Below are 20,756 nucleotides of genomic sequence, written 5' to 3' on the forward strand. Positions count from 1 at the left end.
ACCACTGGTCCTGTTAGCTAGGGATGATGGGAGTTGTAGTCCCAAAACAGCTGGAGGGCTGAGTTTGGGGGTGCCTGGTATAAGGTCTTGAGCTACGTAACACCTTTTATGTTAATATCAAAATCCTGAACTTGGCCTGGCAGCAGATTGCCAGCCATTGCAAATACCGCAAGCGAGGTGTATTTGCACCAGTTTGCCCCTTGATCTGCCCTAACTGGCCTGCAGACAGCCCCCAAGAGCAGCCCCACATAGAGGGCATTGCAGTCATCTGACCTTGAGGTTGCCAACGCATGGGCAACTTTGGTCAAGCTATTGCGTGGCATCACTACAGCTCAATAGGAAATTCTTCCGCAAAGGTTCTCGTGGGCTGCCACAGCTCTGCTCATTCCAAAGTATCCACCATGAATAAATTCTCTTCGTTCCTGTCTCCGATGCAACCTCGGGGAATTCACGACCTTCCAATATCTTCATTTTTTGCCTGTCTGCACTGAAATCAGCATTCTGCAATGCTTTTGGGAAGAAGATACACAGGAACTCTCAAGCCGCGGTGCTCTCAAACTGCAGTAATGTAGGGGTTTCCTGCTGTATCATCACACATTTGCAGTCTGGAAAACTGGATTATCCGACTGAGTGCAGAGGTCTTTTGGGAGGGGAAACGGCCTGACTTTGTCTCCTTATTCTCAATCCACTTCCTGTGTTCCAACCTGGGCTTTAAATGTCCCTTTTGACCGTAAGCACTCTGGACAATGTCTTCATCAAATCGAAACAGCAACTGGCATGGTGTGCGCACAATCAATATTGTGGAGCTGGAGACCTGCAAATATTTTGCTGGTTGTGTCAAATCCATGTGCATTTTTATTTCCTTTCCTTAAGTTTATCTTTTACCTGCATGGCCCGTTTGGCTGCCTGTCCCCTAGTGCTCATGAAGTTGTTGTTGTTTAGTCGTTTAGTCGTGTCCGGCACTTTGTGACCCCATGGACCAGAGCACACCAGGCCCTTCTGTCTTCCACTGCCTCCCGCAGTTTGGTCAAACTCATGCTGGTAGCTTCGAGAACACTGTCCCACCATCTCGTCCTCTGTCGTCCCCTTCTCCTTGTGCCCTCCAACATCAGGGTCTTTTCCAGGGAGTCTTCTCTTCTCATGAGGTGGCCAAAGTATTGGAGCCTCAGCTTCAGGATCTGTCCTTCCAGTGAGCACTCAGGGCTGATTTCCTTCAGAATGGATCGGTTTGATCTTCTTGCAGTCCATAGGACTCTCAAAAGTCTCCTCCAGCACCATAATTCAAAAGCATCCATTCTTCAGCGATCAGCCTTCTTTATGGTCCAGCTCTCACTTCCATACATCACTACTAGGAAAACCATAGCTTTAACTATACGGGCCTTTGTTGGCAAGGTAATGTCTCTGCTTTTTAAGATGCTGTCTAACTTTGTCATTGCTTTTCTCCCAAGAAGCAGGCATCTTTTAATTTCACGGCTGCTGTCACCATCTGCAGCGATCATGGAGCCCAAGAAAATAAAATCTCTCACTGCCTCCATTTCTTCCCCTTCTATTTGCCAGGAGGTGATGGGCCCAGTGGCCATCATCTTCGTTTTTTTGATGTTGAGCTTCAGACCATATTTTGTGCTCTTCTCTTTCACCCTCATTAAAAGGTTCTTTAATTCCTCCTCACTTTCTTATTTGTCTTGTTTACTTTTCACCTGCAACAGCCTTTGCCAACATAGGCCTTCCAGGGAGTTTGAACTGCTGCTCCCATCGCCCCCAGCCAGCAGGTCAGATCTGTTGTTGTGATCTAAACATCTGGAAGACACCAGGTTGGGGAAACTGTTCCATAGTAACGAAAAAGCCTTCACCTTCCTTTCTCATTACCTTCTCATTCTCTAACTTCTCTAGCTTTTTCTTTCCTCCTCTGGCTCCTTGGCTTGTTGTTGTTTAGTCGTTTAGTCATGTCCGACTCTTTGTGACCCCCTGGACCAGAGCACGCCAGGCACTCCTGTCTTCCACTGCCTCCTGCAGTTTGGTCAAACTCATGCTGGTAGCTTCGAGAACACTCTCCAACCATCTCATCCTCTGTCGTCCCCTTCTCCTTGTGCCCTCCATCTTTCCCAGCATCAGGGTCTTTTCCAGGGAGTCTTCTCTTCTCATGAGGTGGCCAAAGTCTTGGAGCCTCAGCTTCTGGCTTAGATGAGCCTTTTGCAGCTGCCTTCTGACTTTATCCCCATTTCCTTTGCCATCTAAGCCCCCTGTCTTTTACCACCTGCCTTCCAGTCTTGTAAGAGGATTCATCTCAAGCCATTTCCCTTTTCCAGCCACTGAACTGCTTTGTCAACGTTCCGCCCTCAGAATATGAGCATTCTCTGACATCACTGCAGCTCAGCCAATGGCTAAGAGACTACTGCAGTTGGCAATTTGTGTCACAGAGAGAGAGAGAGAGAGAGAGAGAGAGAGAGAGAGAGAGAGAGAGATGAATCAATAAATGATAGTATAGTCCAATGGTTGCCATTAATTTAATTTGATTTTGAATTGATTTTAAAATGAATTCATTTTAGAATGCTGTGTTGCTTTTATTGTTGTTAGCCGCTCTGAGCCCGGCTTCGGCTGGGGAGGGCAGGATATAAATGAATTATTATTATTATTATTATTATTATTATTATTATTAGGAGTCAGCAGCCTAAATTCAAAATGGTTTCAGGTCTGCCATTACATACACAACTCATTTGCTCATCGGAAGTACTTTTTCTTTCCGTTTGTGTCGGAGACTTCCTAAATTGGACACAGCACATTTTGGAGTGGGGACTGGTTCAAATTAATATCTCAGAAACAGTGGTTGAAGTCTGTTCTGCCCAAATTATCAACAGCAGGAAAACGAAGAATCTTGAATTGCTTCAGATTGCAAATGGCTTTCATGCTGGGCTTTTTCAGTCCAGCTGCTCAATTTTTATTTTTATTTTTTTATATAGGGGAAAAAAACCTATTTTGACACCTGCATTTCTTAGCACAAGGTAGGCAAACTGATGCTGCTCAGGGCTTGGTTTTCAGGGGCACTGTCCGTCCCGATAATCAGCATCAGCCTGGAGCCATAACCTCTAAATCTGCCAGGGGTTGCACGCTTCAAATAATTATTATTACGGCTTGGGGGATGAAACTTTGTTCTATGGAACCACAGCTCCTGGCTGGAAAGCTTGAGCACTGTAAGTTAGGCACAATGGAAGTCAATGGGGTTTTTTCTTTTCTTTCCACAACCACCCATGCAATTTCCAGGCATCCACCTGGCACCTGTTACTTTGCTTCTTTCTCCCCCTAATTTGAAAAGATTGCTCCCGCTCCATTGTGGCAGCTACCCCACCGTCTGCCATTTATGAGCGGGATAAAAATTACAGCCCTACAAAAGTCACCTGCCTGGTGGACCAGAGGTAAAGTTTGATTGTTTAAAAAAAGAAAAAATCTGTCTTGGCGAACATTGTGGTTTCTCTTCTGCAAGCAAGGGCCTGATATATACTTAGACCTGCAATTTCCTCCACCATCTCTCCACTCAAACTAGATTATTATTTTTTAAGTCCTCTTTAAAAGCACCGCCAAACTACAGTGGTACCTCGGGTTACAGGCGCTTCAGGTTACAGGCGCTTCAGGTTACAGACTCTCCTAACCCAGAAATAGTACCTCAGGTTAAGAACTTTGCTTCAGGATGAGAACAGAAATTGCACGGCGGCGGCGGCAGCGTGTGGCCCCATTAGCTAAAGTGGTACCTCAGGTTAAGAACAGTTTCAGGTTAAGAACGGACCTCCAGAACGAATTACTGTATTTTTCGCTCTATAAGACGCACCAGACCACCACAAGACGCACCTAGTTTTTGGAGGAGGAAAGCAAGAAAAAAAATATTCTGAATCTCAGAAGCCAGAACAGCAACAGGGATTGCTGCGCAGTGAAAGCAGCAACCCCTCTTGCTGTTCTGGCTTCTGGGATAGCTGCGCAGCCTGCAGTCGCTCCATAAGACACACACACATTTCCCCTTACTTTTTAGGAGGGAAAAATAATAATAATAATATAATAATAATATCTTTATTGTCATTGCCCCCTTCGGGGACAACGAAATTACTTGACTGCTCCATAAAAACACTAATTAAACAATACAATATAATGGGGCTTCCCATTCAGGGCCGAGATCGCTCTGGAGAAGAAGCTGTTCTTAAGACGGCTCATTCTTGTCTTCATTGACCTGTATCTCCGTCCCGGCGGCAAAAGCTCGAAGAGACAGTGACCAAGATGCGATGGATCTTTTACTATGTCCAGTGCCTTCCTATGGCACCTTGTGGCATAAATCTGCTCTAAGGTGGAGAGTGGGCAGCCAACAATGCTCTCTGCTGCCTTAACAACCCTGCACAACCCCACCCTGTCCTGGGTAGTACAGCTTCCGTACCACACACATAAGCCATAAGTGAGCACGCTCTCAATGGCACAGTGATAGAAGGCAAGCAGCAGTTTCTGCAGAAGATGGTTTTTCCTTAGTATTCTCAAAAAGTACAGTCTCTGCTGCGCCTTCTTCTATAAGTGAGTCTTACAGAGCAAAAAATACGGTACGTTCTTAACCCGAGGTACCACTGTACAGCTTGTTTAGTTATCTGCTGAGCCTTTGGAATCGCTGCCTCTAGACCTCCTCGCACCAGCCTTCCCAGCTAGAGAAGGTGCGCAGGGAATGTAACACAATAATAGCTCTGATGTGGCCTAACTTGCCCATTGATCCTTTCTTCTTTCCCCACAGTAGCCAGCTTTGAGGGAATCCCACAGCAGGAGTGCCAACTTGGCCCTGCAACTGTGGGTACCCGGGACCATGGGTGCCATGCAGCGTGCACTGAAATTTGTGGGTTCCCGGCCCCTTCATGGGGAATTTTGTGGGTGCTCAGGCACCCAGAGCTCAAAGGTCCATGAACAACCATAGTTTAGAGGTCCCAGGCCCTAAGGAAGTCAGACTATCCTCCACCAGGGCCAGGGCCTTTTCAGTGATGGCTCCGACCTGGTGGAATGCTTTGTCCCATGAGACTAGCGCCCTTCAGGATTTAACCTCCTTCCATCGGGCCTGTAAGACAGAGCTATTCCGCCTCGCCTTTAATTTGAATTCAGCCTGATCTTTCATTTCCCTTCTCTTCCCTCCCCCTCCCCTTTTATGAAGATCACCCGCTCTGAGGCCCCACAGCTAATTCTCCCCTGGCCTCCTCGCTGGCCCAAGTAGGACCAATTCAGCCAGCTAGCCCTGGGGATTATCTAAAGCTTATTTCCCCTAAATTTTGAATTTTATTGATATTCATGTTTTTATACTGTATTTTATGCTGCTTTTATAATTAAGTGTTTTAAATTTGTTGTTAGCCGCCCTGAGCCTGGTTTTTGAACTGGGAAGGGCAGGGTATAAATTTATTATTATTATTATTATTATTATTATTATTATTATTATTATTATTATTATTAGAGTTGGCACCTATGTCCCAAGCTATGGCAGTAACAGCACACCTCTGTTTGCTTGCCGCCTGGCAGATAGTGTTATTTAGAGATATACTCTCTTGGGATGTGGGGGTTCAGCTAACATGGCTAAATAGCTGTTGATAGACCCCTCTGTGGATTTCTCCAGCCCCCTTCTTAAAGTCATCTAAGCCAGCAGCCATTTGTCTGAACATACACAACGTTGTATGCAATTCCCCCTAATGTAATTCACTTTTGTATGTTATATATATGCATGCTAACGGGCTAACAGGTTGAATCCTGACAAGACAGAAGTAGTGTTTTCGTGGGGACAGGGGGTGGACTGGTGTGGGGTACTCCCTGGTCCTGAATGGGGTAACTGTGCCCCTGAAGGACCAGCTGCGCAGCCTGGGAGTCATTTTGGACTCACAGCTGTCCATGGAGGCGCAGGTCAATTCTGTGTCCAGGCAGCTGTTTATCAGCTCCATCTGGTATGCAGGCTGAGACCCTACCTGCCCACGGACTGTCTCAGCAGAGTGGTGCATGCTCTAGTTATCTCCCGCTTGGACTACTGCAATGCACTCTCCATGGGGCTACCTTTGAAGGTGACCCGGAAAATACAACTAATCCAGAATGTGGCAGCTAGACTGGTGACTGGGAGCAGCTGCCGAGACTACATAACACCGGTCTTGAAAGACCTACATTGGCTGCCAGTACGTTTCCGAGCACAATTCAAAGTCTTGGTGCTGACCTTTAAAGCCCTAAACAGCCTCGGCCCAGGATACCTGAAGGAGTGTCTCCACGCCCATTGTTCTGCCCAGACACTGAGGTCCAGCTCCGAGGGTCTTTTGGCAGTTCCCTCACTGCAGGAAGTGAGGTTACAGGGAACCAGGCAGAGGGCCTTTTCGGTAGTGGCACCCTCACTGGGGTACACCCTCCCATCAGATGTCAAGGAAATAAAGAACTACCAAACTTTTAGAAGACATCCCTGTATTAGGAAGCTTTTAATGTTTGACATTTTATTATTTTTGTTATATTTTTCTGGAAGCTGCCAAAAGTGGCTGGGGAAACCCAGTCAGATGGGCAGGGTATAAATTATTATTATTATTATTATTATTATTATTATTATTATTATTATTATTCCAACTGAACTTTAGGAAGCTTTATGGTCCATCATATTTCCCCAGCTCCCAAGCTTTCCCCACCTCCATCTCATCCTTGGATGCGTTTTGAAAAATGCATACAATACGTCTTGCAAAAGTCCTTGCAAAAGCTTTTAAAAAGCAGCCATCTGGAGCCCAGGCTCCCATTCTTCCTTCTTTCAAAGGCGAGGGACCCGTTTTCGAGTCGCCCGCTCGCATCTCGCAAATGAGAGGTCTCTTTAAAACCACCCCGGTTAGGGAACTCTCCCTTCTTTCATCCTATAAAGCCGCTCTCGAGGTCTCTTCAGTCAGAGCCCCTCAGGCAGTGAGGGACCAGCAGCCATAAAATATTTAGCCGTTGTTGACAAGGAATTGGTTTTAAGAAGGGGGGGAGGGCTGGAATTCCCTCGCCGTTTCCGAATAAACTTACATTCTTGATGCTAACTCAAGGTTGCAAGCGTAGTAGCAGGCGCTCAGAAGGCTGTCGGCAAGGCAGAGAGGCATGCATTATTGAAGGGGAAACCACAAGCTGTCATGTTTTACTACAGGAAGGGTTAAGGAGGGCCAGGAGCCAAAAGGAGGGGGGGGAGAGAGACCAGACGCAGCTTTGTCGGTGGCCTAGTTCCCACCGAGGCAGTAAAGCTAAGTTGTTGGGTGTATACCATTTCAGAGTATAGGTAGGACTGATCTCTCGTCTACCTGAAGGGATGGTGGTCTCCATCTCTCTCCATCTCATAAAATCATAGAATCATAGAGTTGGAAGAGACCACAAGGGCCATCGAGTCCAACCCCCTGCCAAGCAGGAAACACCATCAGAGCACTCCTGACATATGGTTGTCAAGCCTCTGCTTAAAGACCTCCAAAGTAGGAGACTCCACCACACTCCTTGGCAGCAAATTCCACTGTCGAACAGCTCTTACTGTCAGGAAGTTCTTCCTCATGTTTAGGTGGAATCTTCTTTCTTGTAGTTTGGATCCATTGCTCCGTGTCCGCTTCTCTGGAGCAGCAGAAAACAACCTTTCTCCCTCCTCTATGTGACATCCTTTTATATATTTGAACATGGCTATCATATCACCCCTTAACCTCCTCTTCTCCAGGCTAAACATGCCCAGCTCCCTTAGCCGTTCCTCATAAGGCATCGTTTCCAGGCCTTTGACCATTGTGGTTGCCCTCCTCTGGACACGGTCCAGTTTGTCAGTCTCTCTCTCTCTCTCTCTCTCTCTCTCTCTCTCTCTCTCTCTCTCTCTGGCTCTGTCACTACCAAAGAAATATAATAAACGATTCGAAAGAGGACCTACCCAAGTGACGCTGTGTACCCAACATGTACACTAAGTAGAAGAGTATATCTCTCTCTCCCCCTCTTCCTCCCCAACCTTATACAGTAGTACCTTGGGTTAAGAACTTAATTTGTTCCAGAGGTCCGTTCTTTTTTTTTTTAATAATTTTTATTAACCGACCAATCAAATCAAATCACATCACATCACATAAATTCCAAATTACAAAGCCGAATTTTAAATTTTTGTTGAGGGGACCCATATTTCAAGTTCTGAAGGGAGATTCCGATCATCCTCTTGCTACTGCATTAATATCCAAATCAGTCCAAATAAAGTTCATAATTCTATCCAGTCTTATCTTGCTGTTTCCACATCTCATCTTGTTCGTACATTTTTTTATTTTTTCCTTATGATCTCTTCTGGTAATCTCCTTAAGCAGATAAACACCAATTGTAATCCTGTGTGAATTTTTCCGTTCGTCCAATCCTCATATCGAGATGGTTTCCATATATCATCACTTTCATAAATAACATCGCTCTTTCCATCATTTATCTCGCAAACTTTCGTTCTTAAGTCCCTCTGAGGAGTCTCACACACAATATAAAAACAGCTCTATTTCTCCTCCCAGACTCAAGTCCTCCGACAGAGCTTGCCAACATGGCGACGGTATTTTTAACTGCGTCATTCCAAAGCTCTTGTACATTCCACGATCTTCTTAAAACATGCTTTGGTTAGAAAATTTATCTCCACACAGTCTTAAATCCACAGTTTAAGTCATTAAACGACATTTCTGACTTGTGGGGGGGGGGGATTCTTGTTTAATCACATAGAGGAAAGAAAGGAAAGTTTTTTCCCCCTCCCCCATCCAGTCCCTTTGCCATACCGAGTCGTGGCGTATCTTCTCATGATTTATGCTTGTTCCTCCGACTCGTCTTGTTTATCAGAGATCTCTTCAGTTAGCAGTCTTTACTCCCCCTCCTTCCTTGAAATATGTGCATTCGCTTCCTCCTAATTGATTCGTTTGAAGTTCTTGCAGCTAGTGGCACGGATCAGAGACAGCGTCCAGGAGCGCCGAGATCCCACAGGAGGGCATTCTGCCTAGTGCCCCCATCCCCACAAATTTGGGGGTGGTATAGGGCACAGCGGGCAAGGGCAGCCCCCCCCACAACCTTGGGGGGTAGGGAGGCTATTTACTCCCATCACAGCCTCCTAATTACCTCGTGTGGGTCGGAGAGATGTTATTGTCAGCCATCTTCCGATGTGCCCCCAGTGGCTCCTCCCAGAGGTCTGTTCTTAACCTGAAACAGTTCTTAACCTGAAGCACCACTTTAGCTAATGGGGCCTCCTGCTGCCGCTGCACCATTGGAGCACGATTTGTGTTCTCATCCTCAAGCAAAGTTCTTAACCCGAGGTACTATTTCTGGGTTAGCGGAGTCTGTAACCTGAAGCATCTGTAACCTTTGGTACCACTGTACTGCATAGAACAGTACAGTCATACCTTGGGTTGAAGTAGCTTCGGGTTGAGCGTTTTGAGGTTACACTCTGCAGCGACCCGGAAGTAACAGAACACATTACTTCTGGGTTTCACCGCTCGCGCATGCGCAGACGCTCAAAATACATCACGCGCATGCGCGGAAGCGGCGAATCATGACCCGTGCACGCCCAGACGCGGGTTGCATTCGCTTTAGGATGCGAACGGGGCTCCGGAACGCATCCCGTTCACATCCAGATGTACCACTGTAATGTCTAGGCTTGTCATATTTTGAAGAACAAAAAAGAGGACACTGTGATGACTCTATTTTAAATGCCCCTACTATATGTAGGCTATAGAAGCTGTGATATATTGTTGAGTGGGGCAGGAGAAGAGAAGAGGGAAGCAAGTCTTCAACCACCAGTTATATCTCATCCAGAAAGTATAGCCAGAGACGTTTTGGCAATTTTTAAAAAATCCACCCAGACAGAAATTTTACCTCTGGGTCTGGCTATCCAGGATTGTGCAGTGCGTTAAGCTAGATGTCCCGTAAAGCTGCCTCCGATTTAGCAATGTTGAGTCCGAAAGCTTAAGAAGAACAAAACTTTCAAAGAAACCCCGTAAAAAACCCTTGCACCTAGAAGATGAGATGTCAGGCCAAAGGAAGGCTTCCAACTTAGCTCTCTCCATGACATACCGGTTTACCATCTGCAGGATAGTTGATGTTGTTTATTTTATTTTTATTTCTTTTCAAATATTGCTTTGCCATCTGGCAGGGGGCAATGTGCCTCCAAGGCAGCAGCACCCTTAGATAAATGAAATGGAGAAAATAAAATACGGTGGAACCTCGGGTTGCGAACGTGATCCCTGCGGGAGGCACGTTCGCAACCCACAGCGCCGCATCTGCAACCCGAAAACGCGTAACCTGAAGCATCTGAAACCCGAGGTACCACTGTATTTCATTCAGGTGAAACTAGAACACACTAAAACAGCAGTCTGAAGCCATTTCACAGCCCAGCACAAACAATTTAAACAATTAAGGAGTGTAGGGGGGAGGGCATTTTAAACCAGCAGCAGCAATTTAATAAACCATTAAATAATCAGAAGCTCGCCAGCTTGAAATTAATGGGTTTTCAAAAGCCTGTTTAAAAACCAATACAGATGTCCAAATGTATATACTTTGGGGGGGGGTCTCCCCTTCGTATCTGGTGCGTGCCAGTCTAATTATAGAGAAGGGCATTCGTTTACATGGGCCTCCATTGGCATTCTGAAGGGGAGCAGCCCAGGCATATATTCATGACCTCAATGAGAACTAGACCCATGACAGACAGACAGGTGGACCCACTTTCTCTTACCTTGCAGCAACCTCTGTGGTGTTTTCTTTTCTTTGGGGCCTACACAAGCTGGGAAGCTGCTGCCGTTCAGGGCCAGAAGATAAGGAGATGTCACCTAATTAGGGCCGGGCTGGAGGGACTGATTCAGCTCGGTTCATATTTAAAGGCGGATCTTATCCAATTTGCATATTCTAAAACGTGTCGCGAACTAAAACACAACCATCTCTTGATTAGGGCTGAGCCAAAACAGTCATCTTAATTTTTTGGCCCATGGTTCTTGTCCGTTCTTCTCTTCGGCCATGATGGGGGGGGGGGAGGGACTGCATTTAAATCAATATCTGCTTTTCGCTCTGGGCATTCAGCCACTCTCGTGGTGAGAATCCCTGGATCCTGAGCTGAAATGATACATGGCTTCATGCTTCATTTGCCAGGGATCCTGAGCCCTTCTCTACAGTGGCGTAGCATGGGTTGTCAGCACCCGGGGCAAGGCAAGTAATTTGCGCCCCCTAACCCATGGATTTTAGCAGGGGGCAGAGAGCTGCGAGTGCGAGCGCCCCCCCCCCGATGTTGCGCCCGGTGCGGCCGGCCCCCCCTGCATCCCCCACGCTACACCACTGCTTCTCTATAATTGCAGGGTGTGCTTCGAATTTAAGAGTGTGGCAGTTTGGGTTTAAAGGGCTACGATGAGGACCTATAAGGACCCAGTATAAGGACCCAGTTCCCAAACCCGTTTCTCTTATGCTGTTCTACATTGTGTTTCAAGTCACAATGTAGAACAGAGTCCCTTAAGTAAGTAATGCATCTAATTTTTAAAAAATCCATTTTATTTTTAAAAACATTCTAATTAAAAAAATTCCACGTATACACTCTAGTACATAATTTAGTTTATTTGTTTTGTCGACCACATCCCGCTTTCCATGGTGATTTTGTTCTCTCCCCCTTTGCTGTCGTTTGTCTCTTATGTCATAACAATATTACAGTATTACTTGGCCCTCCAGGTGTTTTGAGACTACAACTCTCATCATCCCTGACCATTGGTCCTGTTAGCTAGGGATGAATCAGAGTAAATGTCAATTCAGGTTTTTGCGGGGAAAGTGGCAGGGAAGCTCAAACCTAGCTAGGGATGATGGGAGTTGTAGTCCCAAAACATCTGGAGCAGGCTTCCTCAACCTCGGCCCTACAACTCCCATCATCCCTAGATAGCAGGACCAGTGGTCAGGGATGATGGGAATTGTAGTCTCAAAACATCTGGAGGGCTGAGGTTGAAGAAGCCTAATCTGAAGGGCCGAGTTTGCCTATGCCTGTCCTAGAACCAGAAATATTTCCTTGCTGGCCCCCGTAAACAGCAGGAGGGTCTAGGAGCTAGGAAGTAACTGCCAGGGGGGAGAAGCGGACACTTGGAGCAACAGCTCAAGAAAGGGGGAGTACATTCCATGTCTCTCTGTATTTATGTTGCTGTTGTTTGAAATAATTTTTAATTGGCTTTTATATATACAGAGTAATAACAAAATTCTTTATAAAATCAATCCATGAGATTTTCTGAATTTCGTGACTCCCCTCCCCCCTTAACATGGATCCTAGTAACAATTTTTTTACCAATCTACATATCAATATATTCTCCATAATTCTCATTACTGTAAGTTATGCCTAAACCTCTTCGCTTTACAAGTGATTCTTAAGTCCAGCTAACGTTTTAATTTGCTTACAATGTTCTCTTAGGTAGATTATTAGTTTTCCCCATTCTTTTTTAAAGTCCTTATATTCTTGATTCCTGAGTCTCCTGGTTGATTTTGCCATCTTGGCATAGTCCAGCATGTTGATTTAAATAAAAGAACTGAAAGACGCTCTCCACGTCTCAGATCTCACAGGGCAGTTAGCCCAGTGAGCTGTTGAACGGCACCCTCGTGACAGATATATGATACAATAACAATCCATTTATTCTTGCGTAACCCACATATAAACCAAGACACTATTCTTGCAATGTTAACACGAATGGCGGTGGTCCTAAGATCCGTTTCTGCTTCTTTCCGTTCTGTTAGGTCCGCCTGGAGTGGCCTACGGACCTGGCGGTCAACCCGATGGACAATTCTCTGTACGTCCTCGACAACAACGTGGTACTACAGATTTCCGAAAACCACCAAGTGCGCATCCTGGCGGGGAGGCCGATGCATTGCCAGGTTCCGGGCATTGACTACTTCCTTCTCAGTAAGGTGGCCATCCATGCTACTTTGGAATCGGCCACAGCTCTGGCCGTTTCTCACAGCGGCGTCCTGTACATCACGGAGACGGACGAGAAGAAGATCAACCGCATCAGGCAGGTCACCACCAACGGGGAAATCTCTCTGGTGGCCGGCGCCCCGAGCGGCTGCGACTGCAAAAACGACGTCAGCTGCGATTGCTTTTCCGGCGACGACGGCTACGCAAAGGACGCCAAGCTCAACGCCCCTTCCTCCCTGGCGGTGTGCGCGGACGGGGAGCTGTACGTGGCTGACCTCGGGAACATCCGGATCCGTTTCATCCGGAAGAACAAGCCGTTCCTCAACACGCAGAACTTGTACGAGTTGTCCTCGCCCATCGACCAAGAGCTCTACTTGTTTGACACCAGCGGCAAACACCTTTTCACCCAGAGCCTCCCCACCGGAGATTACCTCTACAACTTCACCTACACCGGAGACGGGGACATCACCCTGATCACCGACAACAATGGAAACCTAGTCAACATCCGAAGGGATTCCACCGGGATGCCGCTCTGGCTGGTGGTACCGGACGGGCAGGTCTACTGGCTGACCATTGGCACCAACAGCGCCCTGAAAAGCGTGACAGCCCAGGGGCACGAGGTGGCCATGATGACCTATCACGGCATTTCAGGCCTCTTAGCCACCAAGAGCAATGAAAACGGGTGGACGACGTTTTATGAGTGAGTATTTTGTTGGGCGTAACAGAATCCCAGATCGTGTTAAGAATATTGCCATCATTTATTGCACCAACCAAAGGCCATGGCATCATCCAACAGTCGCCACACGTACAGTAAAACCATGACCAACATTAAGGAGATAGGAAGCGCTTCTCTGAATCAGACCAAGGCCTGTGTAGTCCAGTGGCCAAGCAGATACTCTTGAGGAACCCACAGAACACTATGAACATAATAGGCCTCTCCCATTGTTGCCATCCCACAACAGTAAACAGGGGTACACTGTATTTTTTGGGATGTGGAAGTTCCAGATAGCTACCAAAGCTTTAATAATAATGATGGTGATGATGATGATGATGAATTTCATTTATAAAAAGATAGAGTAAGAAAATGAAGAGAATGAAAAAAATACCACTACATTACCATACATTAATATAAGGTAAAGGTAAAGGGACCCCTGACCATTAGGTCCAGTCGTGGCCGACTCTGGGGTTGCAGCGCTCATCTCGCTTTACTAGCCAAGGGAGCCGGCGTACAGCTTCCGGGTCATGCGGCCAGCATGACTAAGCCGCTTCTGGCAAACCAGAGCAGCGCACGGAAACACCGTTTACCTTCCCACCACAGTGGTACCTATTTATCTACTTTGATATGCTTTCGAACTGCTAGGTTGGCAGGAGCTGGGACCAAGCAACGGGGGCTCACCCCGTCGGGGGGATTCGAACCGCCGACCTTCTGATTGGCAAGTCCTAGGCTCTGTGGTTTAACCCACAGCACCACCCACGTCCCTTAAATTCATATACAGATGTGCATATTCTTATTATCCTAATACACATATACAGTCGTACTTTGGAAGTCGAATGCCTTGGCTACCGAACAAATCGGCTCCCAAACGATCAAAACCCAGAAGTGAGTGTTCCAGTTTTTGAACAATTTCCAGAAGCTGGACGTCTGGCGTGGCATCTGATTGGCTGCAGGATGCTCCTGCAGCCAGTCGGAAGCCGCACTCTGGTTTTTGAACGGTTCTGAGAGTTCGAACGGACTCCCGGAATGCATTCGGTTCGAGAACCAATGTACGACTGTAATTGTCAGTAGCCTGATATATTATCAATTATCATTGTATTCATCCAAATAAAGTCCTGCTCAGGCGGCTATCAAAGCTAATGGCTGCTGTTAGACCACCTCCCCATCCTCTGTGAATTTGCCCTCTAATCCCCTTCTGAAGCCGTCAAGTCCAGTGACCGTCGCCATATCTTCCAGCAGCGAATTCCATGAACAAATTATGGATTTAATTTTACCCCCTGGAACTTACTTCAGGGCGTGGAGTTCTCCCCCCACTCCTCCCCTTGCTGAAACCAGCACAGACACACCACCTTTTCTGGAGGATCAAGGGGGCTGGACTTCTCGCAGGGTGCCCTCTGAACATTGGGGGCCCGGCCCCCTAAATATATATACAGTGGTACCTCTGGATACGAATGGGATCTGTTCCGGAGCCACGTTCACACCCTGAAGTAAACGTAAGACGCGCCTGCGCTTGCGTGGGTTGCATTTCACCGCTTCCGTGCATGCGCGTGAATTCATTTTGAGCATCTGCGCATGCACGAGCGGCAAAACCCGGAAGTAATGCGCTCCGTTACTTCCGGGTCGCCGCGGAGCGCAACCGAATATATTCATCCCGAAGCTACTTCAACCCGAGGTGTGTGTGTGTGTGTGTGTGTGTGTGTGTGTATAGGGGTGCCACATTGCCTCAGAGCCCAGGAGCCAGTGCCCTTTGTACAGCACAATCTGAGGCCTAATGGAGGCCCCAGCGCAAGCCTGAGAGGTTTGGGGCAAGGACAGGGGCAGTAGCAAACCCATGTCAAGCTGTCCTAAACTCCCGAGAAGCCTGGGCTGCTCCAACACGCAAGAGGAGATTTGTTCCACTGAAAATTGCATTTTGAACCTCATCCCATTTTCCAAGGCCTGCAGCACTGCCAGTGACTAAAAGTTTAGCAGTTGAAATTGGAGGATATGGCCCCTTTTCCCTTTCTCCCAAACCCCCGTGTCTTGAAAAAAAAAAGAAACTGATGCTATTTCTGTTTCCTAGTCACCGAACGTAGCAGTATTTCAAGGTGACTCGTTTCCCACCGATTATTTAGCTGCCAAAGGTTGCCGAAAGCAGAGGACCTGGGGGATGGGAGCTTCTGAGCAGGCATTTCTGGAACCAACTGCCTCCTTTCCGCGCCAGTAATGTGACAAATGACGGTGTCGGATGTTCACAAGCAAACAATTAGGTCTCATAAGCACCGAATACTGCATTAATTCTGTGCAGTGAACCGCGGCTAAATGTGCTTCCATTTGGGGATGGATGGCCCTGGTTTCCTTTGTCAGCCTCATAATTGCCACCGTGATTGTAAAGGCTGGGGTAGCTCGGTCGGACAGCAGCAGGTTACATTGGGGGGGTGATGAATTCATTGCCGGCGCCGGCTGCTCGGAGCCTCCCTGCGTCACGGTGTTTGTCCTTAATTCTGGTGCAAGTCAGAGCGTTAAATGAACATGAGAACATTAGGGTGTGATGGAGACCAGCCTAACTTCTGAATCCTTTGGACTGTGGAAACAGGGCCCAGCCAGCTTAGCTGTGGGATGAATGGACTTGCAAGGATTTGTCTCCCTACAGATAATAATAATAATAATAATAATAATAATAATAATAATAACAACAACAATGTTGTTGTTGTTCAGTCGTTTAGTCATGTCTGACTCTTCCTGACCCCATGGACCAGAGCATGCCAGGCACTCCTGTCTTCCACTGCCTCCCGCAGTTTGGTCAAACTCATGCTGGTAGCTTCGAGAACACTGTCTAACCATCTCATCCTCTGTCGTCCCCTTCTCTTTGTGCCCTCCATCTTTCCCAACATCAGGGTCTTTTCCAGGGAGTCTTCTCTTCTCATGAGGTGGACAAAGTATTGGAGTCTCAGCTTCAGGATCTGTCCTTCCAGTGAGCCCTCAGGGCTGATTTCCTTCAGAATGGAGACGTTTGATCTTCTTGCAGTCCATGGGACTCTCAAGAGTCTTCTCCAGCACCATAATTCAAATAATAATTTATTATTTATACCCTGCCCATCTGGCTGGGTTTCCCCAGCCACTCTGGGCGGCTTCCAGCCAAATATTAAAAACAATACAGCGTCAGACATTAAAACTTCCCTAAACAGGGCCACCTTCAGTTGTCTTTTAAAAGTAAAATAGTTGTTCATTGCCTTGACATCTGCTGAGAGGGCGTTCCACAGGGCAGGCACCACCACCGAGAAGGCCCTCTGCCTAGTTCCCTGTAATCTCATTTTCCTAGGCTGCCTTTTCAAACCGAATTATGTGCCTTCACAGAGGTGGAAATGAGCAGAGATCGCAATACGTTGACACCCATGCGTTTTACCCAGTTTTCAGAACAGATGTTTTGGGGGAATGGTGGTGCTTTGGGTTTGTCTGTTTTGATTTTAACGATGCAGTTGCTGAACGGGTCTTCTAGACGCTCTTTTCAGGGGTTTTCTGTAGGCTGCCCCAACTTGCAGCTCCCTTGGGTTTCCTCACTTAACAAAAGGGCACACAGAAAAAAAGATAAATTCGTATCTGAAGAAGTGTGCATGCGCACAAAAGCTCATACCAATGACAAACTCAGTTGGTCTCTAAGGTGCTACTGGAAGAATTTTTTTTATTTTGTTTCGACTACAACAGACCAACACAACTACCTACCTGTAACAGAAAAAGGATGTTACAGAAAGGAGAAACTTGGTTCATTTCTGTTTAGGGGACTCCTGATGTATGAAGAGGGGTGGTTAGTATAATCAAGCCTGCAGGTTAGCTCAGTTGGTAGAGCACGAGACTTATAATCTCAGGGTTGTGAGTTTGAGCCCCACGTTGGGCAAAAGGATTCCTACATTGTGGGGGGTTGGAGTAGATGGACCTCGTTGTCCCTTCCAATTCTATGATTCTAGGGTATCACACAATCAGACAAATCAGTTATGATAATAATAATTAATAATAATTTTGTTATTTTTATCCCACCCATCTGACTGGGTTGCCCCAGCCACTTTGGGCGGCTTCCAACATATATAAAAACATATGCATATACATAGGTGAAGGTAAAGGGACCCCTGACCATTAGGTCCAGTCGCGGCCGACTCTGGGGTTGCGACGCTCATCTCACTTTATTGGCCGAGGGAGCTGGCGTACAGCTGCCGGGTCATGTGGCTGCTTCTGGCGAACCAGAGCAGCGTACAGAAACGCCATTTACCTTCCTGCCGGAGTGGTACCTATTTATCTACTTGCACTTTGATGTGCTTTCGAACTGCTAGGTTGGCAGGAGCAGGGACTGAGCAACGGGAGCTCACCCCGTCATGGGGATTCAAACTGCCAACCTTCTGATCGGCAAGTCCTAGGCTCTGTGGTTTAACCCACAGCACCACCCGCGTCCCTTACATATACATAGATATAAGCTATTCAGATTTTAGGTCACAATTAATTATTAAAAAATGTGTAAAAACAGTTCCTTAAAGGCTAGAAATGTCCACACTTACGGACTTGCATTCATAGAACACATCTAACTCAGCCCTTTTGATTTCAAGCCATTTTGGCTTTTGATTCATCTGCCCAGGCCAGCAGCGTATTTAAACATCTTGTGCCATTTTTCCACGCTCAACCCTTAAATCAAAACCACTTTCTCGCAAGCCGATAATTTTTCCCCCCAACTTATTTATTTATTAACGTTCTTATATTACATATGCATACATTGTCATATTACATTATAGGACTTATTATAATATAATTTCCAACATGTATACAAAGTTTATATACAAAATTTATATACCTAAAAAAAGAAAAGACAAAAAGCTATTCCAAAATAATATTTGTAGCAACACTACGGACTTCCTGTCAATCTCGTTGTATATTCTTTTTTTTACAAATGAATGTACTCTTATCATTGTATGTTTCTTTACATTTTATCTAATACATTCCTATATCAATATGTACCCTTGATCTTGTTTCTCAACTCAATTTCTCTCCACCGTCAATTGATTGGCAGCATAGATAGCGAACCTTTACTATATTTTTGAACATATATCTTCTATCCCATTTTTCCATAAATTTTTGTTTTGAATCAAAGCAAGCCGAGAATTCTGCAGATTCAAAACTTAACCTGTCGAGCTGCGTGTGAATTGGGGCCCAGGGGTGAGAGGAACTCTACTGCAAAGCAGTATGGAGAGCCCTAAGACATCTTTAGGAACAGCAGGGCAAAGCGGGCATAAGAAGAAGGAAGGAAAAGTTGCACAAAGTGTTTGTTAAAAGAAGCATTCCTGTGTGGCCAAGAGGAACAGTGGCAGCAAACTCTGTTCAGAATTTGTGTTCGCACATCCTCCTTGATAGCAGAGCAGATTTTTGTTTCTGGGCAAGAATATTTTACACCTCATCTGCCACTAATTAAAAAATCACCGTCAAAAGAACATCAGTCGCTCCAGCTATTCACCTTCCTCAATAGCATGCAACCTTTTAGCAGCTACTGGGGATATACCGTATTTTTTCGTATTTTTTCCATGTGTAAAACTAGGTTTTTCCCCTAAAAAATAAAGTAAAAAATTAGGGGGCGTCTTATACTCTCGGCCATTCCCCTCCCCCATTTTCTTAAATCTGAGTCTTATACATGGGGGCGTCTTATTGCCGGGAAAATATGGTAAGTGGGGTCATTACCTGGTGAGCAAACAGCAAAGAAGCAAATATGTGCCACTCTCGGAGGCAGGAACTCAAATAAATAAAAATAAAAAAGAGGTTGCTCAGATGGTTTGCAGCATCAGTGATACTATTATTATTATTATTATTTTTTTAAAAAGATTTTTTTTCTTGTACTGCAAGGCTTAGGTCAGATGGCAGCAAGTTAAAACCCAATGCTTTGGGGTGGAGGTTCCTGTCTCTCTCTATCTCTCTGACTCTCTGTCTCTCCTCCTCCTCCTCTGTTTGCTACTCATGCATCTCCTTCCTTTCCAGGTACGACAGTTTTGGCCGCCTCACCAACATCACTTTCCCTACCGGTCAGGTCAGCAGTTTCCGCAGTGACACAGACAGCTCAGTGCATGTCCAGGTTGAGACCTCCAGCAAGGATGACGTCACCATAACAACCAACCTCTCAGCCTCAGGTGCCTTCTACACCCTCTTGCAAGGTGAGCTTCAGATCTGCTGGACGGACTTTGGTTTTTTTTGGTTTGGGTTCGTTCTCCTTCAGCCCTGCCCTTCACCTAAAGGTCCCAAGCCAGGTTTCAGCAATAAAGCGTCCTATTATCAACGCTATAGTACACCTGCACAACCGGATGCCTTCATGTGCCCCAGCTGCAACAAAACATGTCTCTTCTTCTTCAGTCTCTACAGCCACAGCAGGCGCTGTAACTCTCCAATGGTTTGACTTCACCCCTGAAGGTGCACTCCTCCATAGTCTCTGCAGACCTTCCAAGTGTCCCTATTTTCCAGGGACAGTCCTGGATTTACAGAAGCCATCCTGGTTTCTGATTTGATCCCGGAATGTCCCGCTTTTCCTTATTTCCCTATTTCCATCAGAGAAATATTGGGGGGTATGGAGCTATCCGACCCCCAAGCCAAGGGGATAAGTAGAAGAAGAAGAAGAAGAGTTTGGATTTGATATCCCGCCTTTCACTCCCCCTCAGGAGTCTCAAAGCGGCTAACAATCTCCTTTCCCTTCCTCCCCCACAACAAACACTCTGTGAGGTGAGTGGGGCTGAGAGACTTCACAGAAGTGTGACTGGCCCAAGGTCACCCAGCAGCTGCATGTGGAGGAGCGGAGACTCGAACCCAGTTACCCAGATTACGTGACTACCGCTCTTAACCACTACACCACACTGTAACTATACAACCTTTAGAAGACATCTGAAGGCAGCCCTGTATAGGGAAGGTTTTTTATTTTTAATGTTTTGTTGTGTTTTTTTATATGTTGGAGGCCGCACAGAGTGGCTTGGGCAGCCCAGTCAGATGGATAGGGTATAAATATTAGTAATTATTATTATTATTGAATAAAAAGGTAAAGGACCCCTGACAGTTAAGCCCAGTTGCAGACTACTCTAGGGTTGCGGCGCTCATCTCACTTTACAGGCTGAGGGAGCCAGTGTTTGTCCACAGTCAGTTTTTCCAGGTCATGTGGCCAGC

At 46.3% G+C, this 20,756-nt stretch overlaps 1 protein-coding gene across 16 annotated transcripts in view; it reads left to right on the forward strand.

The window, feature by feature from the left end:
* Positions 1 to 20,756, forward strand: part of TENM4 (teneurin transmembrane protein 4) — a 1,515,223-nt gene that overhangs the window by 1,467,170 nt on the left and 27,297 nt on the right. For 15 of the 16 annotated variants that reach the window (XM_083499088.1, XM_083499080.1, XM_083499085.1 and 12 more), the window contains 2 exons: positions 12,709 to 13,586; positions 19,590 to 19,762. In XM_083499088.1, the coding sequence (XP_083355214.1) occupies positions 12,709 to 13,586; positions 19,590 to 19,762 (1,051 nt within the window). The remainder of the gene's footprint in view (positions 1 to 12,708; positions 13,587 to 19,589; positions 19,763 to 20,756) is intronic. The other variant, XM_083499084.1, reaches the window with a different exon arrangement.

This window comes from Podarcis liolepis (assembly GCF_965112155.1).
Source record: "Podarcis liolepis genome assembly, chromosome: 4".
Taxonomy (NCBI): domain Eukaryota; kingdom Metazoa; phylum Chordata; class Lepidosauria; order Squamata; family Lacertidae; genus Podarcis; species Podarcis liolepis.